Here is a 26,976-nt window from a genome sequence, read left to right as displayed (position 1 = left end):
AGAAGAGAGCAGTAAACTCACCCCGGGGGCCTGAGGTTTGGGTGGTCATGTCGGGCAAGTGGCGCGAATGTGTCCGGCTAGACCGCAGTACAGGCATAGCCGGTTGGACAGGCGGCGCGCTCTCTCCTCCTGGGTCAGGTGGGCTCGATCGACTTGCATGGGTTCTGAGGTTAAGGGCTGCTGGGGTCCCGAGGCAGGCTGCAAGGTGAGCCTGCCCAGTCGTCTGGAGCGGATGAGGTTATCCACACGGATGGCCAGAGAGACGAACTGATCGAGGGAAACCCCCTCATCGCGGCAGGCCAGCTCCGACTGGAGGTCCGTATTTAGCCCCTGCCGGAAGAGGAGTTTCAGGGGGGATTGGGGCCAGCCAGTTTGAGTGGCGAGAGTACGGAAAGCAAGGGCGTAATCCGCTGCTGTGCGCGTTCCCTGACGGAGAGCCAACAGCTGCTCTCCGGCGTGCTTACCGCTCTCGGGGTGGTCGAACACATCAATCAGGTTTTGCATGAATGAGTCAAACGAAAACTGTGCGAACCCCTGGTTGGTCCAGACCGCTGTTGCCCAGTCGAGCGCTCGGCCAGTAAGCACTGAGTTGACAAACAAGATCTTACTTTCGTCGGTTGGGTACAGCGCCGGTTGTTGCGTAAGAAAAATCGAGCACTGCATGATGAAGCCCCTGCATTTTGAGGGCGTGCCTTCGAATTTCTCTGGAAGCGCCAGGCGCGGGCTGGCGGACGCTGGGCTGGGCGGAGATGCCTCGGCTGCGGGCGGTGCAGCGGCTGCGGGCACGGGAGCAGGTACCGGTGGGGGTTGGTGCGCCGCCTGGAAGGTGCGCACGATCTCCTCTATGGCCGCTGTGAGCCGCCCGAGCTGGTGTTGTTGGGTGGCCAATTGGTTCGCTTGGGTAGAGAGTTCCTCCGACATGCGGGCAATTATCGCTGGATCGATAGGCGGCGAAGCCTTCTGTAATGCAGACTCAGGCTGGTTGGGATCCATATGCATTTATTAGGCAGAGCAAACAACACAAGAAGGACAGGCAGACTCATAACTTGAACAGGCAGAGGGTCAGGGCAGGCAGCGAGATATCGAGGTCGGTAAACAGGCAGAGATATACTAGGCAGGTGGCAAACTACGAAGGTTTGGGGGGAAAACAGGCTAGGTAGGTACACTGAATAATCTAGACTAGAAGTAAACACGCTCAGAAATGTGGCCGGGGCTAACAAGACTTCGCAAGGAAGGAATTCACAGGCACGATTAAAATAGACAGAGGTAATGAGAAACAGCTGGGAACAATCAGGGCAATTAGTACTCGGGTGAGTGCGATCTCCGGAGGCCAGGGAGAGAGACGCCCTCATCGGTGTTCGTAACTTGAACAGGCAGTGACATCAGCAGTATTTGATATAATGGCAATAGATTTTCAAGTATCAAATTAGCAATTTAGCATGATTACTCAAGGACAAGGTGTTGGAGTGATGCTGCTGGAAATGGGGCCTGTTTAGATTTGATAAAAATTTTTACTTTTTTAAAATAGTGATGGTGCTGTTTTTTTACATCAGTAATGTCATGACTATATTTGTGATCAGTTGAATGCCTCTTTGGTGAATTAAAGTACCAATTTCCTTCTGAAACAGCAAAATCTCTACATTATTCAAACTTTTGGCCACCAGTGTACATGCTTTTGAAAATGGATTGCATTAGTTTAGGTACATTCTAAGCAACATGTTTCTTTGCTCAATCATAAAAAATATTGAGGTGCAACATCTATAAAAGCTCATCCGCATCAAAAGGTGAAGAGTACAAACAGCAGTATATCTTACTTGTATATCTGATAGCTGTTCCTCACTTTTATCCCTCCCTTCATAAAGCTGATCATATTTTCATCCTGCAAAAGCAGATATGAAGGAGGAAACATTTAGGCATTCAGACCACAGCAGTGAAAGGGCATCTAAGGTCAAGAAGACCCCTGGAACCTACCTGAAGGAAAGTAAGTGCTGCCCTCTGGAGGAGGCATTCGGCATAGCACACTTCAGCATGGAGCTCCTCTGGGGAGGACACAAACATTATGGTTTCAGTGTATCTATTGATATTGCATGGTGGAGCATGTCACAAGGCCTCTTAAAAAAACAGCTGTATGATATGTCACCATCAAGCGATGGCATAAACCATATCACTATAGCAAGAATCCATAAATAACTAGCATAATCTCTCAAAGTATAGTCATATCTCAAATACTTAATTGTGACTTAATTGTCAGTGCACACTTATTTTCAAGGCATCATTTGATGAAATATGTACATAGACACACCTTCTGTGGCGTTTTTACTGTTGAAAGAAGACTTTTTGCGGTATCTGTAATGACAAACACAGACTCATTAGTCCTGTACTAAAACAATAACCCATTAGTACAGGTTACTTGATAACACACACACACTGTTGGCACACAAGTACCAGGACTCTGTTACAGTCCTACCCCATGAAAGCTAGTCCCAATTCAGCAGACAAACTTACTCTCAACCCGAAAAAAAAAAAAAAAACACAGCTTGATTCATTGTCTCCCTCAGGCCACATAAATAGAGCATTTGGAACTAAAGAAGACATAATGGCTGTCTGGATTCTGTCTATGCAAGTAAAAACTTACTCCCCTCAGAGGGACAAACATTAATTATTCTTATTCAGTTTGGCTTCTGTTTAATTGTCAGACAAGCAGATAAATGCAGGGGGATTAATACACATATACACTGCAAAGTTTTGTACATTATAACTACATTTAAATGCAGTCTTTTCGGTCCCCAATCTAATGTTTATCAATATAAATTGGCAAAAGGCCCCAAATATCACATACAAATTGTTAATTAAAATATGTCTTTGCCTGGATTCTGAAGTGGATGAAGCTTACTTAGCTTTATTGGTAACAGATTACAATAAGGTTGCATTTGTTAATATTATTTAACAAGAGCTAACAATGAACAATACTTAAGGATGCAATCTGTACATTTTTTAATATGAAGTCTTGGACTTACAATGCCACCTAGCGGTGTGATGCAGCATCATTTAAACGTATTGGTTTTTAGTTACCAATGCCATTGTAGAAAATCACTATTCACAGTCAGCCATGATTAATTTAATCCAGGAGTGAAAGTGTCAAATTACAGTGTGGTTAAATGAGATTAAGCGTGTAGTGTTCGGCGGGTCATGTGATTTTAACATGGTAGCCCCCCTGTGCGTATCCTCTCCATGGCTTTTATAATGGAGAGTGGTGGTGTAGTGGTCTAAGCACATAACTGGTAATCTGGTAATCAGAAGGACGCTGGTTCGAGCCCCACAGCCATCACCATTGTGTCCTTGAGCAAGGCACTTAACTCCAGGTTGCTCCAGGGGGATTGTCCCTGCAATAAGGGCTCTGTAATTCGCTTTGGATAAAAGCCTCTGCCAAATGCATAAATGTTATAAGGTTACTGATATGACTGGTGATTTTATACATACATTTCAAAATGACAAACTTAATTTCTTTTAATAAATAAATAAATAACTGAGTGCACCTTCAAGCATTTATTAATCTTAATGTTAATTTAATTGAATAATAATACATTTTTAAAATCAAAAGTTGTATTTGTTATCATTAGATAATGCACTATGAACTAACAATGTACAATAGTATTTTTATTAACTAACATTGAAAAAGATTAATAAATGATGTAAAAAAATATATATTATCATTGTTTGTTCATGATACCCAATGCATTAACCAATGGAACCTTATTGTAAACTGTTACCAATTTATTTAAATGAAAATGAATAAAACCACTGTTACTTTGGCCAAAAAGATGCATTTAGGGGATATGAACCCTCTAGTAAGTCCAAACAACAACAGTAGTATTCTAAATACCTGATAACACAGATCTTTATTCCTTACTGAATTCTACATTACAACTAAATGGGATCTACGTAGAGAGGTGTATGGATCACATATTACAACAAAACTGGTTTACAGCACTGCATACGTGGCTGCTATTATTAGGACAAGACAGAGTAATTGATGTATGAAAGGTAGTAGCAGCTATGATTGTGCCTGTGTGTGTTTGTGTATGGGATCAGCTGGCAGTGGCATTCTATTGCTACAGGGTTGGATGATGTGGCAGTATCTGTGTGTTGCCTGGAAACACAAGCATACAGCACATTTTTTTCAGTGTGCCGTAGGCATGTGAAATTCCTCTGCCATCTGGGAAGCAGTGACAGACGGAGACCAGCAGCATTCGGATTACATCACCAATACCAGCATGACATAATAAATAAGAACCTGAAAATAGTGTGTATGTGCTAATAGTAGTGTCTGGCACTGAAATAGAATACAAGCCCTACGCAGACACTAACCTGCTTTACATTACCATTCATATACAGTTGCCCAAAAAGTATTTTGACACTTAATTCACACTTAAACATTTATGAATTTCACTGCATTAAGAGACAAAATATCAAAGTAAGAAGCATCTGCAAACAAACAAGGCTAAATGCTTTCCTATTTAGCCTTTTTAAAATTACTTACAACTAACTGGTCTCAAGGTGATTTTTACAGCAAATATGAAGTCAGTTTATCACATTGGGTATGGACGTTTGACAACCAGAAAGTCTCCCAATACTCTGTCTTAATTTAGAAAAATATACAGTACTGTGCAAAGGTCTTAGGCACATAAGATGTTTCACAAAAACATTTGTCTTAAGATGGTTATTTATATCTTTAGCTTTAGTGTGTCAATAGGGAATATAAATGTTAGACTCACAAACATGACTTTAACGAAAAGAAGAACAGGGAGCCCTGCAACTGATGTCATGGCCCCCACAAACCCCAAAACTATTTATGAAGACATCCTCACTATGCAGCATTTTTCATAAGTGCCTAAAACTTTTACAAAGTACTGCATATAAAAAATTGAAAAATAATTCTTATGAAAAGTTTTGTTTGAAAAACAAAATGGTTTGTGCTCTATATATATATATTTTTTTTTTTAATCTAATGCAATGACAATCAGAAATTTGTAGGTGTGGCTTAAGAGTCAACACTTTTTGGGGCCACATTATATACTGTAAATATCATAAATAATCATATATGTAAAACAAACCGTTGACACACAGCCTGTGCCTCTTTCATGGTGTTTCCTGCTGCCAAGATATCCTCCGGGTTGAAGGTCATCATGGCCTGCATTTCCAGTATGGTGGCATATGTGAGTGCATGATACATGCTTTCTTTATTCCTGCCAAACAACACAAAGGAAGACAATGCATTGTCTATATATAGAACAAAGTAGAAGGTGGTGTGACTCAGTGATGGTAAGAGATGAATGACACCTGAACAGGAAGGTTTTTGGTAGACTGACAATTGCAAAAACAGAATGACAATATATAATAATACTAAAACAGTCACAGAAATACCAATATGATAAACAATCACTGTAATACTTTAACTTTTAGTCAGTGTCAAACAAGCTGTCAAATGTCAATAACACAGTATTCTTGACATTTTGTCTTTGTAATGTGAACGGTCATATATTCCATTATTAAAATATTTTTTTCCATCCATTGGACTCATCACAATATCTGTTATTTATAGTCAATTTTACGCATGTTGTAACTTTTCAGCCACTTTGATTTTACTCACAAAATAGAATGCACCAACTTACATTTTCCATTTTAGTGTCTTGAATTTTTTTCTGTGTAGAATGTGACACTACTGGTCCAACATTCCTAGTTGAGAGAGGTCTGGCTAAACAGGTTTAGTACTCTCTCAACTGCATGAATGGAACTGGAATAATGTTAGTGACAAGTGTACAGGAATGTGGCATATTTGCTTCTCATATTCAACATCTTCTAACCATTAAAAATATTTAACTATTGGAAAACAACGACAACACACAATGCAAACCAAGGGCATACCACACAAACCTGCAAATCAACTTTTCATATGAAGGCGTACTTGCTTTGTCATGGAACTGGATTATTATTTGTATAAGAATGGGCTGACTTGCAAGATGCTATCATCATTTATTTTTTGCCAACTCCTATTTCACCAAAAATTATTTATTTATTTTCTATCATTTAACTACCCTCATGTCTTTCCAAACCCCTACGGCTTTCTTTCTTCAGTGAGACACAAAAGGACATAAGAAGTAGTCTATAAGACTTGTGAGCTATATTCTAAGTCTTCTGAACCCATTCAAAAGCTTTGTGAGAGGAACAGAGAGAAATGTAATCAATTATTAACTGAAAACTTTCCCTCCGCTACTTTTATGTTAATCACAAACATTGGCCCGAACTCCTGACCATTGCGTAATCATTTATTATCATGTCAAAGTCAAATCAGACATCCTGCTGGTCTGACACAGGTCAATTATCAGAAGATCTTCTCTGATACTCTCTACTGTTTTCAAAAAGTGTACCTGCACAGACATGGGGGTTTTGTTTTTGAGTCAAGCATTTCTTTCTTTCTCTTTATCTCTGTCTGTTTAATTTGCTGTTTTCTCTTCCTCTTACATGTATTTCTAACATTAGCTCCACGCCTGTGGCGGCCGTGCCCTGCTGGCTGGAATGGGGTGGGAAGCGACTAAAACAAACCCATTATCTAAATCACAAAACTGTGATATCACTATTCGCAAGTTCAGACAGTGAGGTTAGCAAGATTTAGTAAACAGATCTGTGATTGACTGTCTTTAGATAACTCCTTCAAATCAATGCCTTCTTGATTGGCTTTTCTATGCTTATGCATGATCCTTATAGGAATAAGTTTAAATTGTTCATTCATGTTTTATGCTGATATCTGGCCAGCTATTCAAGCTGACTATCAAACTTTTAACAGAAATGCTTTAGACTGTAAACAAATCTTTTTCTTACATAAGCTTTTAATAGTAAAAGCTATTTGCCAATGGGATAAGATCAAAGTAATTAAAGAGAAAAGAAATGTTTGTTTCTTACACCATTGGCAAATAGTTTTTCTTGTTTTAAGTCTCACTAAATTTGTTAGATTTCTTTGATAACTTGTGCAATTGTGCTCCTCATGTAAATGTATCATCTTTTAAGAATGTTTAGATATTTTTACTGGAAAACAAATAATAAAATACAGATTGTATGCAAATAAATGTAAACAGTATTTTTTAGCTTTTATTTATTTCTTTTTTATAATAAAACAATGTATTCAGAATTAAATATATAGTCTCAAGTCACCATTATGGTGATTAATCCTTTAAGCTTGGACGGGCCAGCGAGAAAAATAAATAACACAAAATAGGAATCGTTTGAAAGCTTAGAAGCTCTACTTTCCAATGCATGCAGATATTATGACCAATTGAAATTTGCAGACGAATCAGAAGTGTTCCGTTTTGGTCATTTATATTAAAAGAATGCACTGTACATATGATTGCAATCAGTAAAAATATCAAACTCATCACATAGGCATGCATATGCAGTGGCGATTGCTCAGGGCCAGCGAAGCCTTCTCTGCTGGTGTAACATGCCTAATAAATAAATATTTTTTCATCCTTTCCTTAACATTGACCTTTTTGCCTATGTATTTTCAATCATTTTCCACTCCTAATTAACCTACAAATGAATAGCAAAAAACAAAAAATGTATCCAATCAGAATTTATTCCTCGATGCTTACAAGCAAAGTATGACAACTGTTTCACAATTCGCATGCCCGAAGCCATGCTCCTTAGCTCCGCCCCATCAGGCCTTCAGAATATCCACAGAATCCCTCAATAGTGTAAGTGAATAGGCATCTAATGTCAGATTGTCAGATTCTTAAACCAATCAGATTAATTTATTTGTTCATGTGGGTGTGGTTTTAGGATGTGCCCCAGTCCAGGCCTTCTAGCTGGCCTTGAGTGACGCAGTCAAGCTTTAAGTGATGTACGTAATTTGAAAGCGAAGAGCGTGAGATGCTGACGAGTCGGCTGTCATCACTGCTGTTATCGCAATTAAGAAAGAGATCATTATGGATTTAAAAACCTAAGATGTTCTGCATGATCGTGCAATTGATTAATTAAACATGACAGGCGGACTGATTTTCACCAAGTAAATTGGTAAGTGCTTTTTGCATTGTTATGGTAACATTAAGAGTTTTCGAAGTATAAATTAGGCTTGAGCATTCAGTGTCGGATCAAGTTTTGAAAAGTGTACCCTGATGAAACAAAATGTATTGCAAGCTAAATTTTTAGCGCAAATATTGTTAATGAGCTTTTTCTTGGTATTAGACCTCCTTGGTTATGGCTATTGTGTGTGGACATGTTTTTAGAATGTCAATTGGTATTATTAGTTGACTGCAAGGTAATGTATGATACGTTGGCATATGGTGTCTTATTCATTGTGAAACTGTGATTTCTTAATTGCATAAATCGCACTGAAGGCTTAGACTTAAAATGCACAGGCCATGGCTGGTCATATGTTGTTGGAAAGCTCTCATAAAGTAGTATACAACCAGCATATTTGTTTTACTTACAGAAAACAAGAGTAATAGCTAAATATATGTCTCATAGAGGAGATGATTTTCTTTAAAACGAGCACATGCACAAGGTAATCAGATGCATAGATCATTAGATAATTCACACAAAGCACAATGTTACATATGGCCACCAGGAGATGAGGCCAAGTAAATGACACAGACTAAATGATGCAGACTCATTGAGTCAAAAGGCACTCATTCTGTGAAATCTCATTACTAAAATCATGTCTGATGCTATGCAAACATTTAGTAATTTGCATGTGTAATTAGTTCTTTTGTACAATTATTATTTTTTGTTTGTTTGGAGAAGCTTTTGGACACATGGAGACATTTTTGGACATTATGATACATGTTTGTAATGCTATAACTTTTAATTGCTTTGTTGGATCAACACAAAATTCTTCTCAGATAGTTCTCAGATACAGTTGACATGATTGGAAACAAAACAAAATCAGTTTTTTGGATCCAACTTATTTACAACCAGAGATATTGTGGTGATGGTGGGGTGGCCGAGCGACGTCTGTGGAGAGCATGGCCGACAGAGTGAGTGCGGTAAGAGTTGGCACCTTGGGAACCAGGGAAATCACCTCTAACAGCTGTTTTTTGTTTGAAGCGAGAGCGGAAAATGATTTAAAGGGCGATCCAGACCACTGAAGGAGAGAGAGAGAGATGTATGAAGCCGTGTGTGTGTGTGTGTGTGTGTGTGTGTGTGTGTGTGTGTGTGTGCGTGTGACTGCGGGGAAGCAGTGTATGTGATATTGTCTTTTAAGTTGTAAGATAAATGTCCCAGCTTCCTCCTTTGCCATCCTTGAATTGTTTCAGATATATAATGTCAATTCAGAAAAATAAGAAAAAAGTTAATTTTTGGCAAACATTTTTGTGTGATTTTTCAGTAGTTTCTTAGGCTAAGTTTTCTTTACAATGATACCAACACTTGACCCTCCTTGTTTTTATAAGCTTTTAATTTTGGGTATACCACCGAAACATTTTTAAATCACTCTCAGAACTTAATGGGTTAATGTTCCCTTTGGCTGGGTACTTGGAACTTGTTACTTTTGTCCAATTTTTTACAGCCAGTGTAATAGAGTTAGGAGCCATTCACACTGAACACATTTTTCTAAGTAAACATGTCTTAGATAGACGTCTTTGGTAATGCGGTGCACGTCGCTATTTTTTTCAGAAGCGCAATGTTTAGACACAATATCAAGTTAAAAATAACTTTTAAAAATGTGTCTTGAGACACCTGCGTTCGGTTTTGTTTCACTCCATTTAGCTTTTTAAATGCAAGGATGCCTTCGGTAAGAATGGCCCCTTACAGAACACAATAAGTTGCATGAAGGCCTATTTCTGAAAATTACAAAATGGGATGAATAATTATATATTTTATATAGAGATACACACCCATGCATAGCTTCGAGTAATGAAGACAGAAATGTGAGATGCTTTAAGACAGCATACAGTGCGCATGAAACAGGGTGTGGTGTGAGAACAAGAAAAGGTGTACAAGTAAATCTCAAGAGAGCTGAACTAATTTCATAGGCTTTAGGTTGTGTGAGATTTTCCTGAGAGACACCCAATAATTGTTAATAAATACATGCACAGTGCATCCGGAAAGTATTCACAGCGCTTCACTTTTTCCACATTTTGTTATGTTACAGCCATATTCCAAAATGGATTAAATGAATTATTTTCCTCAAAATTCTACAAAAAATACCCCATAATGACAACGTGAAAGAAGTTTGTTTGAAATCTTTGCAAATTTATGAAAAATAAATAATGAAAAAAAAAATAATCACATGTACGTAAGTATTCACAGCCTTTGCCATGACACTCAAAATTGAGCTCAGGTGCATCCTGTTTCCACTGATCATCCTTGAGATATTTCTAAAACTTGATTGAAAATTCAGTTGATTGGACATGATTTGGAAAGGCACACACCTGTCTATATAAGGTCCCACAGTTAACAGTGCATGTCAGAGCACAAACCAAACCATGAAGTCCAAGGAATTGTCTGTAGACCTCCGAGACAGGATTGCATCGAGGCACAGATCTGGGGAAGAGTACAGAAACATTTCTGCAGCATTGAAGGTCACAATGAGCACAGTGGCCTCTATCATCCATAAATGGAAGAAGTTTGGAACCACCAGGACTCTTCTTAGAGCTGGCCACCCGGCCAAACTGAGCCATCGGGGGAGAAGGGCCTTAGTCAGGGTGGTGACCAAGAACCCGATGGTCACTCTGACAGAGCTTAACGTTTCTCTTTGGAGAGAAGAGAAGCTTCCAGAAGAACAACCATCTCTGCAGCACTCCACCAATCAGGCCTGTATGGTAGAGTGGCCAGACAGAAGCAACTCCTCAGTAAAAGGCACATGACAGCCTCCCTGGAGTTTGCCAAAAGGCACCTGAAGGACTCTCAGACCATGAGAAACAAAAGATTCAACTCTTTGGCCTGCATGGCAAGTGTCATGTCAGGAGAAAACCAGGCACCGCTCATCACCTGGCCAATACCATCCCTACAGTGAAGCATGGTGGTGGAAGCATCATGCTGTGAGGATGTTTTTCAGCGGCAGGAACTGGGAGACTAGTCAGGATGGAGGGAAAGATGAATACAGCAAAGTACAGAGACATCCTTGATGAAAACCTGCTCCAGAATGCTCTGGACATCAGATTGGGGCAAAGGTTAATCTTTCAACAGGACAATGACCCTAAGCACACAGCAAAGATAACAAAGCAGTGGCTACGGGACAACTCTGTGAATGTCCTTGAGTGGCCCAGCCAGAGCCCGGACTTGAACCCGATTGAAAATCTCTGGAGAGATCTGAAAATGGCTGTGCACTGACACTCCCCATCCAACCTGATGGAGCTTGAGAGGTCCTGCAAAGAAGAATGGGAGAAACTGCCCAAAAATAGGTGTGCCAAGCTTGTAGCATCATACGCAAAAAGACTTGAGGCTGTAATTGGTGCCAAAAGTGTTTCAACAAAGTATTGAACAAAGGCTGTGAATGTTGTCATGTTGTCATTATGGGGTATTGTTTGTAGAATTTTGAAGAAAATAATGAGTTTAATCCATTTTGGAATAAGGCTGTAACATAACAAAATGTGGAAAAAGTGAAGCGCTCTTAATACTTTCCGGATGCACTGTACATGTAGATTATGTAACACATTTGCAACACACAAACACACTACTTTTAAGAGGGAAGGCACCAACAATAGAAGTCTCATTGTGATTCAGGGCAAAAAGTCCAGACTGTCCAGACTTACATAACACCTCAACTAGTTCTGTAATCTCTACACCTCATTATACTAAACAACACAAAACACAGCTTCAACACAAAGGTTCAACCGCTCAAAATTTTAAAACAAACTATAAAAATGCACACACACACACCCACACCCACATACAAACTAACAAAGATAACAAGTGTAATTAGATTTTTACATTTTAAGAAAATGTGATGCAATGTTTTTCAGCACATTGCTATGTGGTTGCTAGGATGCTCTGGGTCGTTGCTAGGGCATTTCTATGTGGTCGCTAACTGTTCCCTCCTTCAGTGTAATAAATCACATCAATCTAAGTCTATGGGATTTTAAAGTGATAAAACTCCAATAATAAACCTCACCTTAATAAGGTATAATTTATGCAGGACGAATTACAAGCCAGATATAATACTGTAGGGTTAGGGGTTTCAAACAAATTAGGCTTGCTTTAACAAACTCCACTAATCACTGTTACTCAAAAAATGTAAACTTAAAGATTTAAAAACAGTGATTCTCTGCCTAATACTCATACACACAAAAGGTGCACCTAATAGAGCCTTATTGTGTATATATTTAAGTGCTTGCATGAATGATCCCAGCCTAGAAACTCTCCCAGCACTGTAATCATTACAGCTTACACAAAAACATTAAAACACAACAGGTCAAGCAGTATATAGACTCATATATACACGCAGTCTTACCTGCTCTTAAGTCTTGTCAGAGCCTCGTCAAATTCATTTTGCAGGAACAGATCCAGTGCTGCCATGCAGTCTTGAAGAGCCACTGACAGGTCAGATTTCTCCGACCTAACAAACATCACATAAATACAAAGAGGGACAGATGATTTGAAAGAGATAGAGAGGGAGACGAAGAAAATGGTGATCATAAATAAACACTATTCTGCAATGCATTGGTCTAAATGTGATAAACACCAAAATGACACGTTTCTTTTCATAAGCATAAGGGACACTCATCAAAACCAATTAAGTAAACATATAACAGAGCATCATTATTTATATGTAATAATTATTAGTGTCTTTCCATACAACAAAAGCATATAGTGACCAGACACTGCAAAGCTCCAAAAATGGCAAAGTATCATAAAAGCACAAAAAGTGGTCCATATGTCTTGTGCACTTTATTTCAAGTCTTCTATATATAGCAAAAACCATAATTGTTGATAATTGACCTTGATATTGTAATCGCGATTATTAATGTTGATTAAAATATTAAATTACAGTGACGTCATAAAGTAAGCAAAGTAGCAGATTTCAATGGTGGATATGAAAGCTGCAATCCAGTTACTTTTAAGCATCTTTTAAGCATTAAATATTGTAATAACTTTGTTCATGTTTGGGTAAATAAAACTTATTTTAAATGGATATCTATGGTATAAAATAAAATATTGCTAAATTACTACTAAAATTATTAGTCCACATACAGTAAATAATATGGCATATTCAATTTTCAAACTTATTAACAGCTGATTTAAATTGACCAAGTTACTTAATACGTTCAGTAAGCCCTTTGGTGGCGAGACAGGGGACCATTCATCCCATTAGATCTTCAATGGTGATCTTGTTTATGTACGATCATCATTAGATAATTTTTGGCCTCAGTGGTTGCACTTTGGAAATTAAAAACAGTCATTTGCAATCGGAGTTTGTGCAATTCGTGAAAATTTTAAATCTACTAATAACAGCTGCGTGGCAAATATGTCTTATTTCAGCAGATGCAGTCAATGACGGTGATTCCTGGTATTTGCTGTTCATGCCATATTCTTTATGTTGGCTGCAACTCCAAAACAAACTTAAAACAGTTAAGCTGAATTACTTTATTGCTATTTTGCACAAATCAAATTCTCATTGGCCTGTAAATGCAATAAATTGAATGGCATCTATGCTAATATTATTCTATTTGTTTCCCTGTCTCAACCTCGGGAGTCCTATACTGAGGTCACGAGAATTGGCTGGATCAAGCTCCATTCCTGCTTTGTGTTGGACTCGCTTGGTGATGATGACTAATAGCAGCTGGAGCCAGCCAAACATCACTTCAGTCTATTACGATGGACTTCAGAGGATGATCTGATGCCAACTCCAAACATAAGACATGGGATACTTCATATGCCATTGCCTGAACCCTGAATTTATTATTGACCTCACCGAAATTACCGGCCAGGTTGAACTGCGATTCACCTAACCGATCTACTACATCACCTCGGACTAATGATGGACTACACTCTTGAAATTGAACACATAGACTATCAATTAATTGCCAACAAAACCCTTCATCAGCCAACTAACAAAGGACAATTGCATCTATGTGAACTTATGCAGTTAATTAAGGATGGACTTCAAAGACTTTAGTCAATAATCTTACAGTTCATTAAATAATCTTTGTTTAAACACTGACCCTTAACACTTACTTAGTTTAATAATTTTAAACCATGACTTGCACTATACATAAGTAATATTGGCATTTTAATCATGATGTTATCCAGAAGAGAACTGGCACCCACAATGAGTCTGGTTTCTCCCAAGGTTATTTTTCTCCATTAACCAACATCTTATGGAGTTTTGTGTTCCTTGCAACAGTTGCCTTCGGCTTGCTCACTGGGGTTATAAATACAATTATTATTTAATTACTTATTTTTAAACATGATTCACAATCATAATTTATCAAACTACACAATGATGACTCTATGACATTATATAACGAGGCTGGCAACTGGTAGATGAAGAGACGATGAATTTATTTACATGAAGAATATCCCAAACATTAATCCAAATGTGAGAACAAACATAAACCTGAATGACATGACATGCTACACAAAAACAACGATACTTCCACAATACTCGACAATGAACAATGGCAAACATGAGGGCTAAATACTTGGACTTGGGAGAACACATGACAATGATAACCAATGAATACACAGAAATCTAAACAAGATAACGAGACTGCTAACAAGCTAATGAAACAATGAACCAATGGGGACAAGACACAAGAACATGAGAAACACATGACAAGTTCACATGACAATGAAACGGACAAACATGGCATGGAACTATTTTACCAAAATAAAAGATATGAACAAAAACATATAAAACCATGACACATTATAGATATTACAGTTTCATTTTCTGTTAATGCACAAACTTCTGTAAAGCTGCTTTGAAAGGATTTGTGTTGTGAAAAGCGCTATACAAAAAAAACTTTCTAAAACATTCTAAAACAAGACAAAACAAAATCTTTTTAATAAATTGTACACAGAAATTGAGCAACGTGACAAACTCTCGGGAGCATTTTAGTTTTGTCGTGTTGCTCATTTGCAGTGTATTTAACATCTATGTACAAAGCGAGCAGTGAAAAATGCAAACATCCATCCATCCATCCATCTTCAACCGCTTATCCGAAGTCGGGTCGCGGGGGCAGCTGCTCCAGCAGGGGGCCCCAAACTTCCCTATCCCGAGCCACATTAACCAGCTCTGACTGGGCGACCCCGAGGCGTTCCCAGGCCAGTGTGGAGATGTAATCTCTCCACCTAGTCCTGGGTCTTCCCCGAGGCCTCCTCCCAGCTGGACGTGCCTGAAACACCTCCCTAGGGAGGCGGCCAGGGGGCATCCTTACCAAAATGCAAACAATCCAAAATAATTCCAAAGTGCTTTTCGCTCTTGTTCTACAGCTTCTTTTCAAGTGTCAGGTGATATTTCTTCAGTATTAATTTTCGTGTGTCAGCACAAACAGAGCTAGGACATAAAGTGAGCATCTGGGCATTCAGACCTGCGCATTAGGATCAGTTGTCATTACTGATAGGATTTAATTTAAGCGGCTCTGATTGGCGATTGCAGTTTCATTGGTCAACGGGTATGTTAGTGATTGGTAAGAATACTGAACTACTGCAAAAACACGTTGTAAATAGAAACCATTGGAGCAACACGAGCAGACTTAAATTGAATGCTGTAATCGTCAGTTTTCACGATTACAAAATCGAGGCAGCCGTAATCGTAATCAGTTTTTCAATTAATTGTGCAGCCCTAAGCCATATGATAGATTTCTGTAAGGAACAATACATTTTAAATGATTATTCACTGAATAATGGTCATATTCACAAGAGCTTTCAAATCTAATTTGCTGTTGCATATATTCAAACTTGTTGAGTTGCATTTGGTTGTGAGACACACTAAAGGCGTTTGGTGGTAATGATGTCAAACCTGCTGCAATGCATCTTGACAAGCATCTCAGAATTTATTTGACATTTTAAAGTACAAATATCAAATATAAAAACACATTTAGTAACTACTGAACATGTTCTGAACATTGTTTCTTCTCTGAGGAAAAAACAGCTTGTGATCTAGCTCATGGGACTAATGATCAGGTATGATGTCTGGACAGGAAGCTCAAGCTCACACAGCAGGTCTCTCTGAGAGTCTGCAGAAAAGTTCACACTGCCTCCAATCATCCCGTTTCGTGCTAGTGTGAAGTCACAGCTCTCTGCTGCAGAGAATCCCCCCAGAGCCTCTCTATTTAGATACAAGAGCAGTGAGACTGATGTCACCCTCTGTGCACTGAGAACATGACTGCCATGATAATGCCAAGTGTGTCGATCTGTGTAGTATCTCTGGCCGCAATTTTTTAACATTTAACGTTTAATTAACACGTTAAAGCATGTGATTAATTACAAATATTTTACTATTTTGTATATATCTTGTATTTTCTTGTAAAAGCACTTTGAATTGCCATTGTGTATTAAATGTGCTACATAAATAAACTTGCCTTGCCTAAAATTGTTAAGTCAGATGAGCCCATATCCTCTGTTTGGGACATATTTAAACAAATAAATGCAAACAGATACATTTGTTTTTATAAATGTTTACCATACGTTCATAAGTCCAAATTGTCCATTGTTATAATTACACTAAAAGACCAATTCATTTCAAGGTTGCAAACAACACTTTGATCCAATAATTTGATCCCAATGGTCCTGACCGCTGCCTTTCCCAGTTGAGATTGCAGCACACCACCTAATCTAATTATCCCCAATGAGCACTTGCATACAGTTCTTCCTCTCTGAAGCATTCTGCTGAAAACTTCCATTTATTAACTTTTTTTTTGCATGTGGACAAATGAACTGAGAATTGAGAGAGTGCAATAGGACTGTGGCTCTAGCCCTTCTCTGTTGAGACAAATTAAATGAATAAGTGTGACTAATGAACAGCACATCTTTGCATTCCAAACAACTGGCCATACAGAGCTGCTCTTTATGTTATCTGCTTGGACAAGCATTGTATGGCTTAGGCTACTGTCGGACCTATAGAAGGAGAAGCTATGGGGTCTTTCCACCTCATTGGCATGGTAATGACTGGCAGATGACTTGCATGCTGTTGTCTCCTTACTCTTGCAGCTAATGGAGTATGGCTTCCTGCTAAAAAATGTTTAAAACACCCACAGCACTGAATCATAATCTGCAAGTTTTTAACAGGGTGGTATATGTTAAACAAAAGATGGGAGTCAATAGGGTTATCTTGTGTTCTAATGTAATAAAAAAAATATATATATATATATATATATATATATATATATATATATATATATATATATATATATATAGTGTTGGTAACTGATATGGCTTTACTTTTCGAACAGGGATGTACATTGAACATCATCAGCACTGTAAGTGATAAAACGTGCCCTGTATGTAAGCTATGTACTGTAGTTTCTGGAACGTCAGCACCTGCAGTTTGAATTGACTCGAAAACCTCAAAATGTGTGGCTAGTTGAGGAAAGGAGTGCAATTTTGCTAAGTGATCAGACTTGATTTTTGTCGGCTGTGCAATAAAATGAGAGGAAAAATCCCTTAAAGTGCAATCACACAAGACTTTGTGCTCCATTCTTTTCTATTAATTCACATCCAAACGCATGAGACTGGAAACGGAAGCTCAAGCCAAAAATTATGTTTTCCGCTACATACCAAACTTCAAATTTGGTGAAATCTGACTGCAAAAATGGACAGCCAGAGGATCTAAATGTCACACACTGACCTCTCAACATGGTCACATAGAAAATCGACATGCTGCTTCCGAATGTTCATGTACCTTGAAATCAATCCCATTCTGCTGAATTACTGACAAGCGCCATACCCCATCAGACACGATTTAACTTTTGCTGTGGTGCTACTGATAGGGGTTGTGCAGGTCGAATAGACACCAAGAAGTAAAAACATTCACATAACAATAGCCGCTTTTCTACTATCAGACCAGTGCAAGCCAGGATTATCAACTCAGTCAGAGACCAAAATCAATCTGCATTCACTGCCCTGTTGCCAACATCACAAACCAGGGCGAAGCTCGAGCTGAGGAATCATGTTATTTGGTGTGGCAGCGGGGGGAGTGGTCGAGCATCCCTCCAGAGAGAGAAAGCAGTAAGGGTGCTTACACCTGAGCTAGATTATGTCGAACACCTGTCTTTAATTCCAGTGAGCATGGGGAGAGCGTCATATAAGAGGCCACACCACCAGCAAAGAGAGAGAGAGTGTCTGGCACGAGAGTCTCACATTGAAGCTACTGAGTTTGTGATGCTAAAGAATTGTGATCAAGACTTTGTGATGATTAAGAGGCTGTGACTAGGATCCTGAGATGCTAAAGAGTTTGTGAAGCTGAAGAAGTTACTGTGCCTGTTGTGAGTGTGTTTTCCCGAAGTTTGTGATTAATAGCTCACCTGAGATCCTCAAACATCCTGTCCCAGTGTCGTCCTCCTCCTCTCAGTCTGAAGCCAAAACCTTGGAACAATCAAGTTGGAGAGGACTGGCCGACCATTCACCTTCGCTTAACGGCTCAGAGATGCTTGCTGGAGATGGCTGCTGGCAGGGGATTGGGACATCGAGGGAGTGATCGATCAAGTGGTACTGGAGCAGCTAGTCCTTCGGCTACCACCAGGAATGGCGGAATGGGTCAAGTGCCACCGCCCGGCGTCACTGGAGGAGGCTGTCCAATTGGTGGAGGACCATATGGCGACGTATCCGAGGACGGAAGAGCCCTCCCACTCTCTCTCCCCTCCCCCTATGTTTTCCACCATTCTCTTCCCCCTCCCCCCTTTTCTCTTGCTCTGCTCTCTCCCCAGAGCCCGTTCCTGCCCCATGGAGGTGAGGAGTCCTGCCACCGAAGCCAGTACCCCGTGTGCGGGGGGTTGCACCACCCCCCAAGCTTCTATAGTACCCCGCCGCTCTCCCCCTCAGGTGGAGGTGACCGCCGACGCAGGTGCGGGCATGGCACCTGGGCCGGTCTGCTGGAGATGCGGGGATCAGGAACACTTCCGGGATCAATGACCTGTGATGGAGCTGGGGATGGTGGTCCGGGACCCTGACACTCCGCAGGCTAACCCCAATCGGGCCGGAGCGTACCAGATACCGGTAAGAGTCAAGGGGGGTACTCACCAAACATTGCACGGTTGCAATAAAACCACTGTCCACCAACGCTTGGTTCATCACGAGGCTTTTGGCACAACCAAAAGGGTGAGGGTGAAGTGAGTGCATGGGGATTTTCACAAGTACACCGTGGTGTCCCTAGTGATCAAATTTCAGAGAACAAAACAGAGTGTAGGCCGTGGTTAGTTCCCACCTCACCCATCAGCTGAATTTGGGGACTAATTGGCCTGAATTCAGAAATATACTAAAGGGAATATGCGCGGATGGGTTCTGCAAAAAAGATTTGAAATGTGCGATGCTCTGGTAGGGGAGGCGAAGCTAGGCGTTGAGCGTCCGTCTGGAAAGAGAGAGAAAGCAGTAAGGACGCGAACACATGTTTCTAATTCCAGTGAGCATGGGGAGAGTGGAATATAAGCAGCCACGACACCAGCAGAGAGAGAGATGTCTGGCACAAGAGTCTCATGGTGAAGCTACTGAGTTTGTGATGCTAAAGAGTTGTGATAAAGACTTTGTGATGATTACGATGCTGTGACTAGGAGCCTGTGATTCTAAAGAGTTTGTGAAGCTTAAGAAGTTACTGTGCCATTTGTGACTGTTACCCTGAAGTTTGTGATTAAAAGCTCACCTGAGACCTGAAACATTTTGTCCCAGTGTCCGTTATATCGTTTATAAACATTAGCTAGCTAGCAAGACATGTTAGCAGTGACAACACACCAATTTGTCACTTCCATGGTGTTCCGAATGTTCTTTCCACTAACAGCGGGACAATGTCCCACCATGCTACCCATGATTTCGAACCATGAAAAGTTATTTCTTTGGGCACCGATTTGTCCATATACAATATTTGTCCTGGATACAAAATCTGGCAAGTTCGGTGAAACTTTGCCTTTGACATTGAACCTGAAACTCCCCTGTTGGCCAAGAGAAAGTCCAGAAGTGACACAATGAAGCCCTGGAAGTGACAGTGGAGATGCAACTGGCCCTGGCACACACCAGCATGCTCTCATTTGGTCCGTGGCTGATGTGATTCGGAGGTTGCATTTTCACTCTAAAATTGAATTTTTACTCCACTGACGGTTAGGTTTAGGGTGGGGGTTAAGGTTTAGATTTAGCAAGAATATATTCCGTTTGACTCTTATACATGAAAAACACTTCCAGCTTTGGCCACTGGGGGCAGAGGTTCGAATTTTGATAAACCAATTTCTACAGCAGAACTTTAAACCTCCTGTTGCTGAATTAACATGTGATCTGTCTTATATTTGCATGGCTTGCATAGTTGCAGGAAAGTGGATTATATATCTTGGCATTTTGAAAATAACATTATTTGCTTTTTGTAATTTATTATTTTTCAAACACAGAAGCTCTAGGGCGTGGCATCACATCCTTCATTGCACGGTCCGAAAACCTACTGCTGATTTAGACTTAAAATGAACGAGGAACCGGAGTCATATCTAGAGAGTTGGTGTTGGGCTGTTGTGACTTGGGCCATCAAGCAACCACCTAGCAACACACAAATAACAAACAGAACACCTGAATAACTACAATTAAACACAGTGGGAAGCACAGACAATATCCTACCATTGTGAAGGAGACTGCACAGACAAGCACCATATCATATCTGTTATCCTCGAGAATGTTTTTTTTTTTAGTAAATAAAGATTTTATAATGTAAAACTAGACAATCAGTAACAAACAAGCCAGATAATTATCAGATTTCTGCATTTCTCACCCCTTCAGCTGTGAAACACAGAGAAACTTTTCTCCCTGACACTGATATTAGATATCACAACAGGGTCTTTTGAATGAATGGAGATGCTACAATGCATGGCGGCTGTAGCTCAGATGGTAGAGTGGGTTGGCCGTTAATCGCAGGGTTGGAAGTTGAATTCCCGGCCAACACGACTCCACATGCCAAAGTGTCCTTGGGCAAGACACTGAACCCAAGTTGCTCCCAATGGCAGGCTTGCACCTTGCATGGCAGCTCTGTGGCATGCCGCCATTGGTGTATGAGTGTGAGTGTGAGTGTGAATGGGTGAATGAGACACAGTGTAAAGCGCTTTGGTAACCTCTAAGGTTAAAAAAGGCGCTATATAAGTTCAGAACATTTACAATGAGCATGGCTATAGAAAAAAAGGAAGTAGGCTGAGATTTGTTCAGATGCTACTGCACAGGTGAAATTAACATTTTCTCTCCCTATAATGTCTGGACAGTGCTCAACAAACTAATTGCAGTGATGCTAAGCGATTCTGAAAAGCTGATGCCACCTGGGAGCTAACCGAGTCCTGAAGTTCATCACCGGAATGATTGGAGCAAACAAGCTGACACTAAAAAACACAGACATGAACATTCACAATGCTTAAAAGACCAGGTGCTTAAAGGGCTAGTTCACCTGAAAATGACAATCTGTCAACATTTACTGACTCATGTTGTTACAAACCTGTTCACTTTCATTGTATTTAAAGAAGAACGTGCACTGAACGTGAATGGTGAATGAGACTAACATTCTGTCTCACATCTCCTTTGTGTTCCATGGAAGAAAGAAATTCATACGTGTTTGGAAAAAGTCCTCATTCACATTCATTGTATGGAAAACAAAATGCAATTAAAGTACACATCTTTTGTGTTCCATATAAGAAAAAAAAAGGGTGAGTAAATAATGACATAATCTTCATTTTTGGATGAACTATCCCTTTAACACATGAATTCTACACTACGCAAGCAAGGCAATTACAGTCACCCTGAAAGCAAGGGTATCCAAAACAAATACCTGTCTAATATTTCCAAAACATTCCCTGTTTTTCTGGTTATGCTGCCTGTAAAAGCACTTTCCTTTATTACGTTACAGTTAATATAGCTTAAATAGTCTTCAATCACTGCTAAAACATACATTCACACAACGTTCTTACCCGTTTGACAGACTTTCTGCATCTCTTGACATTTTCATCTGGTACAGTATGATCGAAGAGCGAAGTAAAGCGAGAGAGAGAGACACGTTGGAATATATAAATAAAAGGAGAAAGAACAAACGCAGAGTAATTCACTGTGTGTGAGAACAGGCCTTCGCACTGGCAGAGCAGAGCAGCAGCTTCCCTCTGGCTACATCACATACACACACTCTCTCTCTCTCTCTCTCTCTCTCTCTCACACACACACGCACACACACTCTAGCTGCAGAGAGGACAGTGGGGCAGGAACACAGAGCTTAATAAGATAAGGATGACTGTCAAGAGAACATTCTCATCGCTTCTATCTCGCTGTCTCCCTTCCTTCTAAAAAACACACAAACACTCACACACACATAGACAAATACACACAGTCAGTTATACAGGCTACCATAACCTCCTCCTCTTTTCAGTATTACCCTCATGCTACACATTGCATCATGGCCTATGATTGGTCAATGATGTAGTGGGGGCAGAATCATTTACTTAATAATCCGCCCTCTTCCGAACCTAGAGATGTAGCAGAGTCAAGTGACAATCTGAACTCTACATCAGTCAACAACACTCGACACAACGACAGGCCTGTGAATCAGTGCTCAATGGTAGAGAGAGAGATCATGAGATGCAAAGGATGGCTGCAGAATGCAGAATCAGCACAGGGAAGTGTCTTAGGCATATTATGGAGTAAGAGATGACATGTTAAAGAGAGAAAATAAGAATGAGGATGAATAATAAATAGAAAGAGTGAATATATTAAAAGGAAAATTCAACAAAAAAATTGAATTAACCCTCATGTTGTTCTATACCAGTATGATTTTAGGCAAAATGTTAGCCTCACTTTCATTGCACTTTCATTTTCATCTTTTTTTCCATACAATGACATGGAAGGGTGACTGAGGCTAACATTTTGCCTAACATCTCCTTTTGTGTTTCAACAAAGAAAGAAAGCAAAACTGGATGAGTGAGTGAGTAAAGTGAGTAAATTATGAAATGTGGGGGTGAACTATCCATTTAAATGAGTGAGGGAGAGAGAGATAACTCTCTGACTCAGCATATCAGACCCCCTTCCACTAACAACTTTCTGGTAGTGTGTTATTCATGTGAAAACCACCATATTTAATAACATTTAGACCTCAATGGATGTGTCAACATTGACCCAAATCCTCCAGTGATCTAGCAAATACGGCCTGTAGATCTATGGCCACTTTCAATGTTTCTTAATACATGTTGCTATCTTAATACATGTTGCTTGTGCAAATTCATCAGTACATGTGTGGAGGCGGGGGTTTGGTTGAGTGATGCTCTGTTGAGAGTGAGGTCGGGAGAGGGATGCAGTAAGAATCATCACTTGGCAGTGCTTATTTGTAACACCTGTTTCTCGTTGCAGTGAGAACTCGAGAGCGGATTTAAGAGTGTCCCAGAGACAGCTCCACACATGCACAGACGTGGGATCTGTCGGAACGACACCAAGAATGAATGTGTTCATTTTCTGTTTGAGTGAAATAAAAGATACCTGTTCTTCTGAACTCCCCACTTCCTCCTTTCACCTGAACCAAAAGCTCTCACACTGGTGTAAAATCGCTTTAGAGGAAGAAGTGTCACCATGGAATCCTCACATCTGGCCGAGATCTTCCATGCCCTCGTCGGTATTCAGGAGACCCACCATCGGGCCCTTCTGTTCCAAGAGCAGCACATTAGGGAACTCCTACAGGCCCAAGCCAAGTACAGGCAGGTCTTGCACAGCCTGGTAGTCCAAGAGAGGTCCGCCACTCCAGCTCTGGGACAAGCCTTGGGTGGAACTTAGCTTCAGTTGTCCAAAATGGGGCCCAAGCATGACCTTGAGGCAATCATTGGGCTAATTGAGCAAACTGCGTCTGCCTCCAAATAGCTGAAAACCGAGTGGGCAATTTGCCTGCTGCAGCTGCTCTCTGGAGAGGCCCAGCTCGAGGCCTAGCAGCTCTGTCTTCTGACATATGAGGATCTATAGAAGGCTATCTGCAGCGGGTCGGCCGCACGGTTACGATCTCTTATGCTTGTCGAGGTTGGCCGCCTGTTTGTATACCCCAGCTGTCCGTGATGCCTGCCGGAGGTGGGTCCTGGCTGGGGGAGAAAGCGACGCCGAGGATGTGATCGACCTAATGGTGTTGGAGCAATTAATCACTCGACTGCCTAAGGGAATGGCAGAGTGGGTCAAATGCCTTTGCCCGGAATCGCTGGAGGATGCGGTACAGTTGGCAGAGAATCAACTGGTGGCCAATCCAGGGGCCAATGAGCCCTTGACATTGTCTTTCTCTCTCTCCCCTTTTGCTCCTCCTTCTTCCCCTTCCCCGTCCTTCTGCTCTGTTCCCCTCCTAAACTGGCTCTTAGGTCATGGGGTTACCTGCCGGTTCCCCCTACCCCACTCTGCTCTCCCTCCCAGGTGGGTGAATCCGCTGCTGCGGGTGTGGACATAAAGCCTGGACTGGTCTTCTTGAGCTGTGGGGAGCCAGGGCATTTCCAGGACCGGTGCCCGGTGATAGAGGTGGGAGCACTGGTTCGGTTCCCCAACGCACCGCAGGCCGCCCCGGATCGAACTGGACAGTACCGGATACCTGTGAGTATTAAGGAGGGTACATACCAAGCCTTGGTAGATTCAGGTTGCAATCAAACCTCCATTCACCAAAGCTTGGTTCAATCCAAGGCTTTGGCTACAAGCCGGAGGGTGAAGGTAAGATGTTTTCATGGAGATATTCACATTTACCCATTAGTGATGGTCGTTGTTCAATTTCTGGGACAAAAGCATAGTGTTGAGGCTGCATTTAGTCCCTGCCTCACACATCTACTAATCTTGGGTATGAATTGGCTGGCATTTCTGAGGGAAATGTGTGTGGATGGGTCCTATAACAAAGTGTTTCAGTGTGCGATATGTGATTCACTGGCTGGTGAGGTGGAGCCGGGCTGTCTGTGTCAGCTCCACGTTGGGATGACGTAAGGGAGGGGAAAGTATTGGCTTCCCCCACCTTTAGAGGGTTCCTATCGGGGATTTCCCTCTGGAGCAGACATGAGACGAAACTCTTTGGCATGCCTTTGACCACCTCAAAAGTGATTGATGGCCAATGCCTCTAGCCAGACGTCACACTTGCATATCCGTATTTTCAATTATCAAAGATCGGTTGTATCGAGTGATGCAGACAGACAACCCAGTTGTTGATACCAAAGAGCTATCGGGAAATGCTATTCTAGACAGCTAATCATAATCTGATGGTGAGTCATTTAGTGCGAGAAAAACCCTAAATTGTCTAATGGCTTGTTTCTACTGGCCGGGAATTCACGGGGATGTTCCCAAGTGGTGTGCGGCATGCTGTGAATGTCAGCTGGTGAATCCGACGGCCACCCCAAAAGCGCCATTGCCCCCTTCCATTAATCGAGGTCCCCTTCGAAAGAATTGGCATGGACCTCATCAGGCCATTACAGCAAACATGGGCATAATTTATGTTGGTTCTGGTGGACTATGCAACACGATATCTAAAAGCAGTGACTCATATTTCTCAAAGCAGTGACTCATTATTTCACAATATTTCTGCATGTAGTGTTGCGGAGGCACTCATCAGAATCATCTCCCGAGTGGGGAGTCACATCATGTCACATACACTATGCGAGCTACTACAAATGATTGGGAATTAAATAAATTCGGACAAGCGTGTACCACCCACAAACAGACGGCTTGGTCGAATGGTTTAATCAAACCCTGAAAAACATGATTCGTAAGTTTGTGCGTGAAGATGCTCGGAATTGGGATAAGTGGCTCGAACTCCTGTAATTCACAGCTTGAGAGGTCCCGCAAGCCTCCACAGGGGTTCTCAACATTTGAATTATTATATGGCTGTAAGCCTCATGGCGTCTTAGATGTCGTGATTGAAAATTGGGAGGGACCTTCAAACAGCAAAAACTAAATTCAAGTCGTTCTTGACCTGACAGCAATACTCCACAAATTGAGGCAGCTATCAAAGGAGAATTTGCAAACAGGCTCAAGAATGTCAGTCCCAGCTGTACAACAAGGAAGCTTGACTATGGGAATTTACACCGGGACATAAAGTCCTTGTATTACTGCACACATCAAGCTCTAAATTGCTCGCGAATTGACAAGGGCCCTTTGAGGTCACAAGGCGAGTTGAAGCTGATTATGAGGTTAAACGATAGGGGCAGAACATGGCAAATTTACCACCGCAACCTCTTAAAACCATGGAGGGAGGCATCCCAGTGTCTTTGGCGATGGTGGTTCTAGAGAGGGAGGAGTTCCTAATGGAGGTGAACTTAAAAGCCAATCAAGGCACCCTGGTCACTTGCGGAGACCACCTCTCACCATCGCAAGTCCCGAAGGTTTTTTCCACACCATTCAGTTTACACCAATTTGTCACCCATCCTTTCAGTTTGTTCGGTGCCCCGGCTACGTTTCAGCAGCTCATGGACAGAATTTGGATGACATCATCAATTACAGTATTGACTGGCAGCAGCATTGTAGCATCTGAGGGCTGTCCTAAAGTCGTTGAGTTGGGCTGGACTTACGGCAAACCCCAAGAAGTTTGCGACTGGGTGGGTGGAAGAACGGTATCGGTGAAATAAAGGATCCCTGTGCTTCTGAACTCTACAGCTCCTGCTTCCTCCTTACACTCGAACTGAAAGCTTTCAAAACATGTTTTTTCAAAGAAAGAAAATTATTTAATTTAATCAAAATTTAACAACTTTTCATTTTGGCTGACGTCACCAAGCCCTCTTATTTTTCCACACTGATCTCACAGTAAAATCGGAAATATTAGGTTGACTTTTCTTTATCTAAAATCTTTCTGTGCTTTCCAAAATTCTAAACACTGCCCCTTCACTGGTCAAA

At 41.0% G+C, this 26,976-nt stretch overlaps 1 protein-coding gene across 2 annotated transcripts in view; it reads right to left on the bottom strand.

The window, feature by feature from the left end:
• The window catches only part of LOC127620958 (tetratricopeptide repeat protein 39A-like), a 53,364-nt gene that overhangs the window by 20,447 nt on the left and 5,941 nt on the right, over nt 1-26,976 (bottom strand). Inside the window, exons 1-6 of one of the 2 annotated variants that reach the window (XM_052094338.1) lie at nt 22,074-22,300; nt 12,446-12,550; nt 5,115-5,246; nt 2,303-2,346; nt 1,972-2,039; nt 1,815-1,879 (exon numbers count right to left, since the gene is read on the bottom strand). In XM_052094338.1, the coding sequence (XP_051950298.1) occupies nt 1,815-1,879; nt 1,972-2,039; nt 2,303-2,346; nt 5,115-5,246; nt 12,446-12,550; nt 22,074-22,111 (452 nt within the window). In that variant the 5' untranslated portion in view covers nt 22,112-22,300. Of the gene's footprint in view, nt 1-1,814; nt 1,880-1,971; nt 2,040-2,302; nt 2,347-5,114; nt 5,247-12,445; nt 12,551-22,073; nt 22,301-26,976 lie in introns of those variants that run through there. The other variant, XM_052094337.1, reaches the window with a different exon arrangement.

The sequence above is a fragment of the Xyrauchen texanus genome, chromosome 27, assembly GCF_025860055.1.
Source record: "Xyrauchen texanus isolate HMW12.3.18 chromosome 27, RBS_HiC_50CHRs, whole genome shotgun sequence".
Taxonomy (NCBI): Eukaryota; Metazoa; Chordata; class Actinopteri; order Cypriniformes; family Catostomidae; genus Xyrauchen; species Xyrauchen texanus.
This window is presented reverse-complemented; position numbering and strand designations above follow the sequence as displayed.